Raw genomic sequence first — 13,337 nt, forward strand, 5'->3', positions numbered from 1 at the left:
AAAATAATTAAAAAAATCTAAAGCAAGATATTGAAACCTAATGACAGAAATCCAATTGAGTTGGTATTAGAGATCATGCTAAACAAGCTTTTGAATTTCATCAGTCTACAACAAACTTCATAAGCTACCATTAAAGCTAATTGCTTTTCGCTTGATTTCATCAGCTACAAGTTCAACTACAGCTTTGAACAACAACAACAACAACACACCCACAGAGCTACCATCAAGGTTAGATTAGATCTTACAGACAGACAATAGAGTTTCAAATGATATTTTTGGAGTCATCACCAGTGTCACTATTTCAGAACTCACTAGATACCGGTTAACAGACGTCTGATGTCATGTTACTATTAAACACCAATCACCTTATCGGTAGTATGTCTGCTGATACACTGGTATGCCATTGCCATATCCTCCATAAACCGGATAGTTCACGGCAGGTCCTGGGTAAGAAGGATTCAACATCGGAGGTGAAGTTTCCTCGGGAGAATATACGTATGGCGGACTCCTGTTGCTGTACATAGGATGAGCTGAGGCCTGATCACAAGGGTAAGGAGCGACCACTGTCGGGTATCGGCCATTTGATGGTGAATGTATTAATGTGGGAGATCCGGCAGGGAAGGAAGAAACATAAGCAGCATTTGTAAGTCTACCAGCCTTGGCAGGAGGCATGGGACCTCCGACGTTAGTTCGTGTTCTCTTGTTGGCAGGGACTACAACTGGTTTTTTCTTCTCAACCTTGGCCTTCTCTAGTTGTTCAAGGCGCTTCTTAAGGTCTTCAGGAGGAAACTCAGCCTCAAGTTTATACTCCTCGATGCACCTAATGACAGCTCGAAGTGCTGATTGCTCTTTTCTTCCAGCAAGGAGCTGCAACAAATTTCAAATATAGTAAAGATTAGCTGCATAGCATTTATTCTCCCCTGCGGAATGTGCTTAGAATACAAGTAACTGCATGCATCTAATGAAACTTTTCTCGAACAAAGACATGTCTTGCGAGAAATGACAAAGATAGACTAAAGAAAGCTCTTAAGCTGTAGAAGTTCTACCCAGTTTATCATTCTAAAGAAAGAACTTAGAAGGTTGGAGCTTCATGCAACTAAGTCTGACTTGTCATAGAGAAGGATTGGTGACCATGATATCTTAACACTTTAGTCGCCATATAGGGCTTCCAACCCCCTGCTTGCTCTGGATACCACATCAGCAAAGTGAAGAGAACCCCAAAGATTTTCATGGTTTACGCAGACAGGAACTAAATGGATAATGACAACATGACCATATCAAACTCTAATACTTTTTGTTATATCACCGCACTATATGTTCCATTCAACTTACCTTTCCCATTGCAAAATATATAATACTCTTCCAAGAAAAGCTTGTAACAATAAAACAAAAAAGAATTGGGGTGCAAAGGTAGAGCTCCAGGGATACCCTTGATGATAAGAACAGACCAAAATCGAACATAAACCAAGAAAAGGAGAAGAGACACATACAGTGGCTTTGCAAGCATTATTTGGATCCTCCATTATGGAAGCAGCAGCAACCTTTGAATCTTCTAGATAAGCTTTCAGCAGGGGAACAGGCGAGAACTTGTCGACCAGACCCACTTCATAAGTGAAATGCACGGCATCAAGCTGTTGTCCCTTGCTGATCAACTCTTCAATCATGTCTGATAATAGCAAAGGCATACGGAACCATTAACCACTAAATCCTTTATCACAACAAGCATTTTAAGTTATTCTCCCTTTACTAATAAAAATGGCAATAGAGTCGAAACACCTCGATAGTTCGTCTAAAGAGGAAAAGTAATCAATTATCAATCAGTCATTTTAGAACATCAAATTAAACCACACCCCAATCCTAACAGGAATAAATCAGAGTTTTAGGAGGTGATAAATCTACTAGTTCAAATTCTATGTAATTGCTCCAAACTAGATTCAAGTATGAAATTTTCGAAAAAGATTAAACAAGAATCTTTATAATTAAAAGATACCCAACTCTAAGAAAATCAATACCAGCCATTTTATCACCCAGACCAAGAGAAACTGCAAGCTTAGGCATCTGTTTCCTCCAAGCAGAACTCAAAACAAGCTTCTGATACAAACTTGTCTCTTCCTTTGATACGATTCCGAAAGTCACCAAATGCTGTAAAAAAGTATGAACATCTGGTATTTTCACATTCTCAATTCCCCCACGTTGATCCAAACTCTCCTTCCAAACTTTCGCAATCTCTTTCGCTCTTTCTTTCATGGTTGGAGTCACTAAAGGTCTTGAATTTCCAAATACTGGATCACCCACAACTGGTATAAGTGATTCTAGAATTAGCACACAAGCCCAACCTAAATCATTCGATTTCTCACTCTTTACCTCTCTCTTATCAACAGGAAATACCTCCGAAATGGCTTCGAGAACAAATTTAGCTGGATCAATACAATCTGATAAAGCCAAAGGGATAGAAACCCTAAGCATATCTAATTCCTTCTTCCTGGTGATCAAATACTTCCAGAAACCTTCAGCATCCATTTTTGTACAGAAAGCTTTCAACTTTATCAATGAATCCACCTCACTGTGATCCAATTCTTCTTCCCCACTTTTTCTCAAAGCAACCAAAGCTGCTTCCTTCCGTTCTTCAACTTTACCAATTGCAATTTCCACAGTATCGACGATCGTAGTCTCTCGTTTAGTGAGAACATCTAGGGTTTCCTTAGTTGTGTGATCCAGAGAGTGACCTCTTTCTTTTAAAGCTTCAGATTTCTTCTTGAGATCTTGTTCTAAAGAAGTGAAATGATCGGAAAGTTCTTTCCATAATTGAGCACAGTTATTCATAATAGAAGTTTGTTTTTGAAAATCATGGAAATTCGTTTGAAACATCATCTCATCGTCCTCGCCTGAGGTGGCGAGAGATCCCATTGTTGTTTCTCTCTCTCTCTCTAGAAGAAAGAAGGATTTTCACTGTTCAAAAAATCCAAATTGAATGAAAGAGGAAGAGAGATAAAAAGAAAACCCTAGAAATTGAAGTGGAGAGGTCTGAATCTGATAAAGTTGTGAATGGGGTTTGGTGAGTTTGTGGGGCAGAGTATGTGGGTGGCTGATAAAGTAAGAGAGAGAGAAAATATGGAGGGAAAAACTGAGAGGTCGACACGTACTACTCAACTGTATTTTAACTTTTGCACCCAAAATTCTATAAAAAATGCTATTAAGTCCAAAAATTAGGACCTCGTGTTTTAACTTGGCCCAAAATGCTATTGGATAAAAAATTAGGACTTATTATAGTCCGAAAACTGATACGCTCTGACTCCTACTCCTATTGGTCACATCCTGAAGAGAGATATTATCTGATGGGAAAATGGTTGTTTAGGTCTCAAAAAATATCATAATAACTAAAAAAACCTATACTTTTTTGTATTAGGTAGAAGTTATCACAATATTATGTGTAATACTAGGTGAAGTTTAAAATAATATTGATAATTATTATTAAGGTCATTTTCCTTTTTTATCATTCCCACAATACCCTTACTTAATAAAACTCTCCCTCTCTCTCTCTAAAAACACATTAGGGTTTTTTTCCTTTCTTCTACTCGTTCTTCTTCTTCTTCTTATTCAAATCATCTTATTCTTCCGAATCATCTTCTTCTTGACTCGACAAAACCTAAGTTTGAGGTTCGTGTTCTTCATCTTCTTCATCCAAAGATGATGAGTTTGATGTTCCATATGGTGGTCCTCTCGTATCAAACTGTAGTGGTAAGAAGAAGAGAAATTTGATGATTATAATTGTTGCTGGTGTTTTGGGTGTTGTTGTTTCATTGTTGTTAGGGTTTACTATAAGAAGTACTCAACAAGAATGAGTACTTCTTATAAAGCGATTCTTAGTGATGGATCATGCCTTGCCATCAAAAGACTCCATAGTTGTAACCTTAACGAGAAGCATTTTCGATCCGAGATGATCAGATTAGGGCAAGTCAGACATCCTAATTTGCTTCCTCCTTTAGGGTTTTGTGTTGTGGAAGATGACAAACTTTTGGTATATAAACATATGCCAAATGGGACTCAGTATTCCATGTTACACAGTGAATCAGAATGCAATAGTCAAAATGGGATGTTGGATTGGTCCTTAAGACTAAAAATTTGTATTGGTATTTCAAGAGGACTAACTTGGCTTCACCATGGCTGTCAACCTCCATTTCTGCACCAAAATATTAGTTCTGATTCGATTCTTCTTGATGATGATTTTGAAGCTCGAATAATCGATATTGGCCTTGGGAAACTTATAAATTCAGATGTCACTCATGATAGTACATTTATAAGTGGGGCTTTAGCTAGGTGAATTTGGTTATGTTCTACCTGATGTTGATGATGAATTTGATTTTGATGTTGATGATGATGCACGACCAGATTTGAAATCTTAATGAGGTTTTATTTGATGATGAAGAAGAAATTTTTCAGATTTGGAGAATAAACTTCAGTCTTTTTTGTTCTCTGATTTGCAAATCGAGCTTGCAAGATATGCAACTCAAGATTATATTCTGTAAACTATTTATTTAATGAATACGATGAAAATTTTCGTATACAGGGAGAGATCAATAGTAGTAAAACAAGGAAAGTTCTTAACTGGAAACCAAAAGTTGACTTTAAGTAATTTGTGAAGATGTAAACGTGTGCAAACTAAGTTTGCAATGTCACAAATGCAAACCCAGTTTGCATTGTCGCACATGCAAACGCAGTTTGCAAAATCGCAAATGCAAACACATGTTTGCAGAAAAACGTAAGAGAAAAAACACCGATTTTTCTTGATTTTTTTTTGAAAAAAAAAAGTATTGAAAGTGGATCTTGTTAGAAAGCTAATACAAAATCATTTCTAAATATATAAATTTTATTGAAATCCGACATCTCAAACGAAAGTTATATCAAATTTAAAGTTTAAAGAAAAATAAAAGAATTTAGTTACACAAAAAGACAAGAAAAAGTAATTTAGTCTTTCTATACTTTTTGACCTGAATAATAATTTTCAAATGTTTTGTGTTTTTCTACTTATTTTCAATATTATTTTGACCTTTATAGTTATTACCTCCTATTTGATTAATAGGAGCTTACGACATCCGACCCGTGATAAGTCTATGTATTTGGGTCAAATGGTATTTCCCCTCGGAAACTAGAAAGCAGACACATCCCTATCCCTTGGGCCATTCGGGCTTAAATTTTAGGTTATGTATCGTGTTTTGATAACTAAACCTACCTACACCTCCTATCGGCTATACCTCCTTTAATCGTGTCATCGTTCATTACAGACCATTGTGTCGAGTGGGACCCCGTATTCATGGAGTGTTAACATGCATTTTCAAATATTAATGACACCTTTTGATGACATCCATTTATAAGGCCTCATGTTCCTAGAGAGTTTGATTATTCAAATGGTATGACCATTAGTCGAAGAAAACAAACGCTGAGTTATTTTAGATTTTAAATTGAAGTTTCAAATCTAACTTAAAGAAAACTAGTGTACAAGCCTCATAATGGCATTGCTTATAGATGACAATTATCAGGATGAACGTTGTAAAATACATTCTACAGGGTGTACTTCGAAAATGAAAACTAGGTGCTCAAATAATTTGAGTCTAAAGTTTGTACAACCCAAATCCTATAAAGACATAGTATAAGACAAGGATATCCACAATTCCAGATAAGTTTCTTATGAAATATGACCACAGATCAGATTTCAGATGTCCATTGACAAGGTCCCGAATTCAATCCAAGTTTGTACAACCCAACCAAGACATGACAATATTAGTAGGCCAGACATGAGTATGATATGGGGCAAGAGAAAGAGGAAAGGGGCATTATCATTATAAATGAGAAACAAATAATACATTTAGTTGTCGGCTTATACAAGTTATTATATAACTTGCCTAAATTACTACTAGCATTTATGATGAAAATCAAATTGCAATTAAACATACATAGCCTAAATAACACCAAAGAAAGTCAAAACTAAAGGAGATAATCAGGGTGCCGGATTCAACCTGACACGAGTCTGGGAGCAATAAGATCATGAAAACCCCTGCAAATAGACTAACACTATTAAACGACTACTCGCTTAAACATGTTACAACCATCTTAAGATTAGGGTCATCTCTCTCTCTAGAACAGAAACTAAAGCAGCAACATGTCAATAACCAATAGATTTCCATCATCAATATCACAATTCTCATCCATATGACCACTAATAAGAACTAACATGGTGTGGCATATTAGGTTGCTAAAAGTTGACTTTAACCTAATCAGGATCTCAAGTCCGATCCAGCCTCAAACATTAACATTACTCTGACACAGATTACGACTAAACATATACCACATGCATACCGCAGTAACTAGAATATGCAGAAAATGGTGAACAAACCAAGCACACGTGAATGGCTGAGCCAGACTGAGAATCAACAACATCAGCTAGTTGAAGACTAATCAGAAATATCTGCAGAAGTTTCAGCTTGAAATTTAAATGCAACAGATTTAATCTGATAATGCCTTACCTATGCACGGTATCCAGATAAGAAACTTCAAAGAACAGAGGTTCCATCATCTATAATTAAAAGTTTTAAATACTTGCACCTTGTTAAACCTCAAAGCTGAATTCAAACCTTTAATTCCCTTCTACTCTCTATCAATATCTTTCTTCTCGTCTCGGGATCAAATTGGTCCAAATCTGATGCAGTCCCCAAGTGCCCGTACAAGATCCTCGTCTTCTCTCCGCTTGTTCCATCCCGCTTAACCAGACTCGGGTTATTTTCATCATCCCTGCCTGAAAGTGTTGATTGTGCACGGGTCCAGGCCTTGCGCCCATGATTATCTTTCTCAAAGTATTCAGCCAGCCGCATGGCTTCCTTCAGTCCCGAGTGATCACCTGCAAATTTCACCATGGTGATGCCCAAGTGACCGTCCTTTCCGTACAAGGACTTTGACTTTCCACCTATGAAGCCGAGATCTGAAAGGCAGTAATAGAAAGGAGAACCAGTAAAATCAGGCACCAAATACACCATGGAAAGCTCCCAAAGCATATCATTCTATGAGTTTAGTCATCCCTATTGGACTCCAATAATCCACCATAAATTCGTAGATTCACGTATTTCTCTCAGAGGAGTGGCGGCCTTTGCATTTAAGGCTAAACATGAAGTACAACTTCAGTAGTAAAGGAAATCCACAATGCCGTCGACACGCCCTTCTAACATCAAGATGAAGCGAAAGATTGTCGCTCAAACCAGAAAATGTCGAGCAGTGAAGTAATACTAGAAAGATGTAGCATGGTAGCAGAAAACGGCAGGTCACTCAATTTATAATGGAACGTAACTTCTATTCAAGTATTTAGAAAGAAAAAATGTACTTCAAGTTCGCATTTTCCCACATCATAAGGGAGAAAACGTTCAGAGCTAATATTGTGGAATGGTTTCGTAAGATTGTAGCAGCTACTTAAGAGGCATTAGAACACATTTACATGAAAAATATGCTCCAACAATTACATCGGGAAGATGTAAGTATAAAACTCCCAAGGATATAGGCTGCCTAAACAAGACTTTCATGCACTAACCACCGGAGAACAGAAAGATGACGGATGTCTTTGTTATCGATGAGACATGTGCTCCACTATCCGTCATAATCAGCAAGAAATTCTTTGTTATAAACCAACCACATTAAATAAAACCGAAGCATAGAGGTATTGACGGTACAAATAACCCTGTTGAACAACGCAACTACAAAGCGCTCTAAACGCAGTGCACTATGTCAACTACTTAAACAACAAAATCATCTCAGATTTTCCTATATTATAAACGTAAAATTCAGGTGCCCCGGAAAAAGTTTTAAGTTTGGGGCATGCTGACACAGATCTTAGGAAGCTCATTAATACTTTATGCAACGTCAGCCTCTACATGCCATAATACGAATACCATCTTAGAAAACTGGACTACAATCTTAATAAATTATAGTCTTATCACTAATGACAGCCTCAACTGACAAGCATGAAGAACCAACAACAATATATAATGCAATTGTCAGTGAGATAAATTGATCCTAAATGAATCAGGATCTATAAGAACTAAAGATGTCTGGCGACGTATAACCAAACCAGAAAACTAATGGAACTACAGAAAATCAAGACTTCGATAGAGACTGCATTACAGCCATGCTGTTCTGTGCCCCATCGGCACTTGCTGCTTGTGCAACACATGTTAAGTACTTGTTTATAAATACCCAAGTCAGAGAAAAGATAAATGACATAGAAACATGTCTTACCTTTAAGTTTATTGTCCATAGTCCTGTTTCCCATACCCTCCATGTGGCCATCTTTACCCCGACCTAAATTTGTGTTATGAATTATCACCAAAGGGGGCCACATGATCAGATCCTCCTTATTCCTTTCTGCTTCATCAGCAGATAATGACTGGTAAGACTTCGAGTTTTCGGGAGCCTTTGCAAAGTTCCAACCCATTAAGACACACAAAGCCTTGTGCAAGCCAAGATGATCTATCCGCAAGTCATTTGAGTAGTAGGTATGCATAATAAGACTATGCACATCTGGAAATTCTTTAGAAGCCCTGTAAGTTTGCAGACCAAGAGCATGGAACAACAACTGATTCAGCCTCCACTCTCTAATTAGCACAACGATAAACTAGTAGCTGACTTGTTAAAGGAAACATGACTGCATGAGAAAGACTGATGTAAAAAAAAAATTTAAGTTAATCAGTCCAAGACTTCATTCAAGCTCGAGTAGACTTCCACTGTAACAGAGAACCAAAAACCCAACCAAAGAAACGATGGAAAAATACACGTCTGGTATAGCACATTGATATACCAGACTGATAAAATTAACCAAAAGAAGCATTATATGACCGATGCATCACGAGTATCTTGATATCTACAACAAATAAATGAAAAATCATCCTAAGCTGGTAAATGCTGCGAAGGCAACATAGCATCACTCAACTCAAATGGAGGTTGTGAGCGACAAAAGCCATGAGGGCAAGGCCTCAAAATTCAAAAGATATATCTGGTTATATTGTATCTCATAATTTCCAATATGGATATTAGATGATCTTTATAAGTAATTGTAAAGATTGGGCCAAAATATGAATAGAGCCTTTAGAATCAAGGCATTGCATTTGACCACATAGACTCAAACAACAGAGCAAAACAACTACATCAGTGAAGACATAAATGTGGGCGGCTTCCATGGAAGCACCTAAAATCTACCTTAGTTTTTTTACTCTCAAATGTAGATTACATAACCAAGCTACTCAGGCTTGCAGTGAAGATAACCAAAAGAGGAAAGGGGTGCACAAACAACTGAAGTTACAATGAAAGAAATTTTTATGTATGATGATGGCCAGCCAGCCAGTAAGTGTTAATTCACATGAAGAGATCGCAACCAGATATTGTAACAGGAATACTGCATTACTAAATAATAACTTTCTAAGCATAAATACTTAGCCTATTCTATAATAGCTAAATAATAAATACAAACTGGTACAATTAGGCCACAACCTACAAGTGAAAAATGCACCATCTGCGTCAATAGAAGGATACGAAATAGTTTTGAACCTCGTTCTAATTCAACTCAATTAGCTTTTAAATTTTCTAAACACCTATTAAAGAAAGTAGTTTTGCCAAGAATCAATGTTCAAGACAGCAACATAGCATGAGAGCAAACCCAGCAACCTGGACACAACTTATTCACCTAAGGAATTAATAGATCATTAACCACTATAATTCAGTAACGAAACTTAGACTGCTACTAAAGAATTTTATAATTCTCATCAGTGATAGGATAAACGCATACGGCATTCCTATCACATTCAGTTAAATATATTGTATCTAATACTGATTTCCTGCGGCGAAGAGCTCCTTTTCTGCAGCCCTATAATAAATTGAATAGTCACCATTGTAGGTTAAAAGAACAATAACAATCACCCAGTAAAACAGAATCCAAGATTGTTTTTGAAACCAGAACCAAGATTTTTCATTACACAAGAGCTGAAATCTCGCTGCTAGTAGTTTAGTAGGATAAGGACCTGCAGATCAAGATATTAACGATCCCTAACCAGACTTGATAAGAACCATATAAGTATATTTTTACCAGTCGCTGAACCAACCTAACATAAGATTGTGAGGTCAACAAATACCAAATGCCAGCACCAAATTACCGAAACATTAACTTTGAACACTCCAGGAACGAAATAAAGCGGTATACAAGACAGACAAGATACAAACACTTCATAATATGTAATTATATAGACCCCGATGTCACAGATCTCCACTAGTCATGGTGAGAGCAGTTAAAGGTACAGCTTAAAGCCTTAAACTGTAGTAAAGAATGCGAATTTGGTCTCCAAGCATGACGGTCAGGAACAAGAGAGCACCAATTAAAAATTTGTTAAAATAGCAAAACAGTAAAGAGATTAGATATGATTATTTTTTTCTTTAGATCAGGGGACTAATTCTTTCCAATTTTCGTACTCTAAAGTGAGACGAAAAACAAGCCACAACTTCACAAGATACATCATTTTTGTAGCGGATAAGACTCGCTCATGGATGCATTGATTCCTTGATTCAGGTGGTAGTCCCTTAACTACCAGCTGCCAGCCTATAGCATCACCAAAACCTAAAGTGGTGGCAACAACCCTTGGTTGGAGTGGTAAGAGGTATAATCTTTCACCTAGAGATCAAGGGTTCGAGGCACATGCTGAACAATTCAAAAAAAAAACCTAAAGTGGATACATGTACACATTTTGACAGCATGGCTGAAAAAGGGACCAATAAATCACAAGTATTCACAGCTCTGGCTTCATGTGTTGCAAACGAACGGTTAAAACGCAGTGTTCTTATACACCAGTGAGATAACACATCCCAGGAAATAAGCCACGCTACACCTGCCACTCAAAACATATATAAACTATAAAGCGAATAGAGCATATCTGATGCCCAAAAACACCGTCAAATTAATATCTAAGATCTACGCAAGCCAACATAACTAAAACTAAACCTAATATAGGAAAAACTTAACTAAATATGCAGTTTATTCTGCTTTTATTTCCTTCAGAAAGATCTATAAATAGCAACTGCCTAGATATTTATCTATTTCTACTTTTCCTTCACAAATATCCACAAGAAGACAGTGACTCCATAGTTAAACGCATCTTAGGTTTTCCAGACTCCATTATCAACCACATTTATATAATGTTCTAGCTATCGACTAGTCGCTATTAGCCACTGAATATTTGTCACCTAAGCAAGTAAAGAAACCAAGACACTCCACTCGCGCTATCTATATAGCCGAAGATCAATTCCTATTAGCAATCGCAGTAAACTACACAGCATTTCTATCATCAAAACTGGCATTAGAAACAACAATGCAGATGCAAATGAAAGAGTAATATTATATCCAAGTTCCAAAACAAGTTCATCAAACCTTCCACATGTAAAGCATTCCAAAGACCCATGCTTTCCATCCTCCAAAAAGTTCTTCTTCTGGGTTGGATTCTGATTGATTAAGTGGACGTAATGAAGAAAAGATTTCTTCAGTGCCTGGGGATCCAAGTCAGGAAGCCTAAGATTGGCACTATTGCTAGCTTCACCATATCGAGAACGCATATTCCCACTATCAAAATCTCCTCCAATTCTCATATGCTTCGAAGACCTGAAATCGTCCATCCCCCTACCAGCCATAAACTGGTCCCGGCTAAATGGACTACTACCAGCCAAAAACTCCCCACGGTCTCTAGGACCCAAATGAAAACCATCAGGATTAGAATTAGGGTTTCCATGCTGCAAAAGCTGCTGCCTTTGCCGAAAAATTTCATCACTGAGAATTCTATCATCCTCATCGCGGTATTTTCTCTTTAAAGATGATTCATAATCAGGCTGCCCACCATGCCCGTACGGATCAACTCCATCTCGGTGGAATCCGTCTGGAGGGAAATGCCTGTCAAACCCTAATTCAGGCTCACGACCACCTGGTCCAAACGGAAAAAACCTTCCAGGATGATCCTTCGGATGCCCTGGTGGTGGAAAATCATTATAATCAGGTGGAAGAGCAAAATAGGATCTTACACTTCCATCAGCCAATGCAATTGTTCTCCTCTCCAGCATGTGAAATCCATACGCCGGGGGCGGCTGCGGTGGCGGAGGACCGAAATTTCTAGGGTCAGTGAAGGGAGATCCACCATGATCAGGCAAGTGAAACGAACCTCCCGGGTCACTAGGATAGAACATTCCGGGAACAGAATTACTGATTTGATCAGTTTGAGGCTTAGGTTTGGAATTACCTGGTGTTGAAACATTTTTAGGGTTTGGAGAAGGCTTTTCGGGTTTAGAATTGTTACCAGAGGCGGCGGCAGATTTATTACCGGATTTGGGATTATTGCCGGAATCCCATCTGCTTTTTCTGTGAGATGATGATGAAGAAGGTTTTTGGGTTGATGACGAAGATGATGGTCCTTTCGGATTCCCTCCCATCATCTTCTAGTCAAATGCTTTTGGAAGAAGATTCAAAAATGGAGATCGAGATTAGGGTTCGTATGATTGAGATTTAGGAAGAGTATAAATTCTCTTCAATTTTGCCGCGCTGGTTTCTGTCTTTGATGGAAGAACTCCTTCCCCTAAAAAACCAAGTACACGCCTCAATTTCCACACTTTATACTCCACTAGTCCACTCTCTATGTAATCCACTAATCCCTACCAATAGCCCAGGGGGTGGGATTTTGGCCCTTGGCCGGTACTCTGTCCGCGTCCGAAGGGTCCGTGGACGCCCAATGACGGTACCCGTCCGCGTCTGAAGGGTCCGTGGATGCCCGATGACGAGCCGGTCAAAACCCGCCTGAGAGATGTTTAGTGGATGGACGTAAACAAAGGGGCCTAACTGGTGTACTGTCCGAGTCCGTCCGTTTAGGTTGTCTGTTTACCCGTCCGTAATACCTGCCCATAATAAATATAAACCCTTAAATGTTTAGAGTAAGATGACAACGTTAGTTGGGAGTAGGGCTGGGAAAACAGTCCGGAACCCCGCGATCCGGCCCGCTCGGCCCGAACAGCGAGAGTCCGCTGACCGAGCCAAGCCCGAGCGGGCTTACCCGGCCCTTGTAACGGGCTTTACGGGCCGGGATTCGGACAGGCTCTCAATTCCGAGTCCCGGCCCGTTAAGCCCGTCCGAGTCCCGGCCCGTTATGAGAGCCCGATACTAAGCCCGTTTGAATAGCCCGATAGAGAGCCCGGCTCAAAGCCCGCAGGTTTTGAGAAGATCCAACGGCTGAGATTAAATGTAATCTCAGCCGTTGGATTAAATCTACCAGCCTTATAAA

The 13,337-nt window shown here is 38.6% G+C and overlaps 2 protein-coding genes across 2 annotated transcripts; both read right to left on the reverse strand.

Annotated features, from left to right (window-relative positions):
• Positions 1–41: 41 nt before the first annotated feature.
• LOC147551180 (FRIGIDA-like protein 4a) lies at positions 42–5,241 on the reverse strand. Its single transcript, XM_086665722.1, has 4 exons — positions 5,063–5,241; positions 2,013–3,332; positions 1,491–1,666; positions 42–867 (listed from the first exon to the last, which is right to left on the reverse strand). Exons 2-4 carry the CDS (start codon positions 2,905–2,907, stop codon positions 367–369), a joined length of 1,572 nt encoding a protein of 523 aa, XP_086521848.1. The 5' UTR covers positions 2,908–3,332; positions 5,063–5,241; the 3' UTR covers positions 42–366.
• A 1,178-nt stretch (positions 5,242–6,419) lies between these two features.
• On the reverse strand, positions 6,420–12,722 carry LOC147551181 (RNA recognition motif XS domain protein). Its single transcript, XM_086665721.1, has 3 exons — positions 11,450–12,722; positions 8,278–8,579; positions 6,420–6,973 (listed from the first exon to the last, which is right to left on the reverse strand). Exons 1-3 carry the CDS (start codon positions 12,496–12,498, stop codon positions 6,624–6,626), a joined length of 1,701 nt encoding a protein of 566 aa, XP_086521847.1. The 5' UTR covers positions 12,499–12,722; the 3' UTR covers positions 6,420–6,623.
• Between the last annotated feature and the right edge of the window lie 615 nt (positions 12,723–13,337).

The sequence above is a fragment of the Eschscholzia californica genome, unplaced genomic scaffold (assembly GCF_041429995.1).
Source record: "Eschscholzia californica isolate CP2 unplaced genomic scaffold, dmEscCali1.0.p SCAF_3, whole genome shotgun sequence".
NCBI lineage: Eukaryota > Viridiplantae > Streptophyta > Magnoliopsida > Ranunculales > Papaveraceae > Eschscholzia > Eschscholzia californica.

Bases quoted from the DNA above. Each gene is read 5' to 3' on its own strand.
- LOC147551181 (XM_086665721.1), bottom strand. From the start codon at position 12,498: ATGATGGGAGGGAATCCGAAAGGACCATCATCTTCGTCATCAACCCAA. The intron at 8,580-11,449 runs GTTTGATGAACT...GCAAACTTACAG, and splicing joins GAATGCTTTACATGTGGAAG to GGCTTCTAAAGAATTTCCAG. The intron at 6,974-8,277 runs GTAAGACATGTT...ACTGCCTTTCAG, and splicing joins TATGGACAATAAACTTAAAG to ATCTCGGCTTCATAGGTGGA.
- LOC147551180 (XM_086665722.1), bottom strand. From the start codon at position 2,907: ATGGGATCTCTCGCCACCTCAGGCGAGGACGATGAGATGATGTTTCAA. The intron at 1,667-2,012 runs GTATTGATTTTC...TGCTATTATCAG, and splicing joins TCTGGGTGATAAAATGGCTG to ACATGATTGAAGAGTTGATC. The intron at 868-1,490 runs GTATGTGTCTCT...AATTTGTTGCAG, and splicing joins ATAATGCTTGCAAAGCCACT to CTCCTTGCTGGAAGAAAAGA.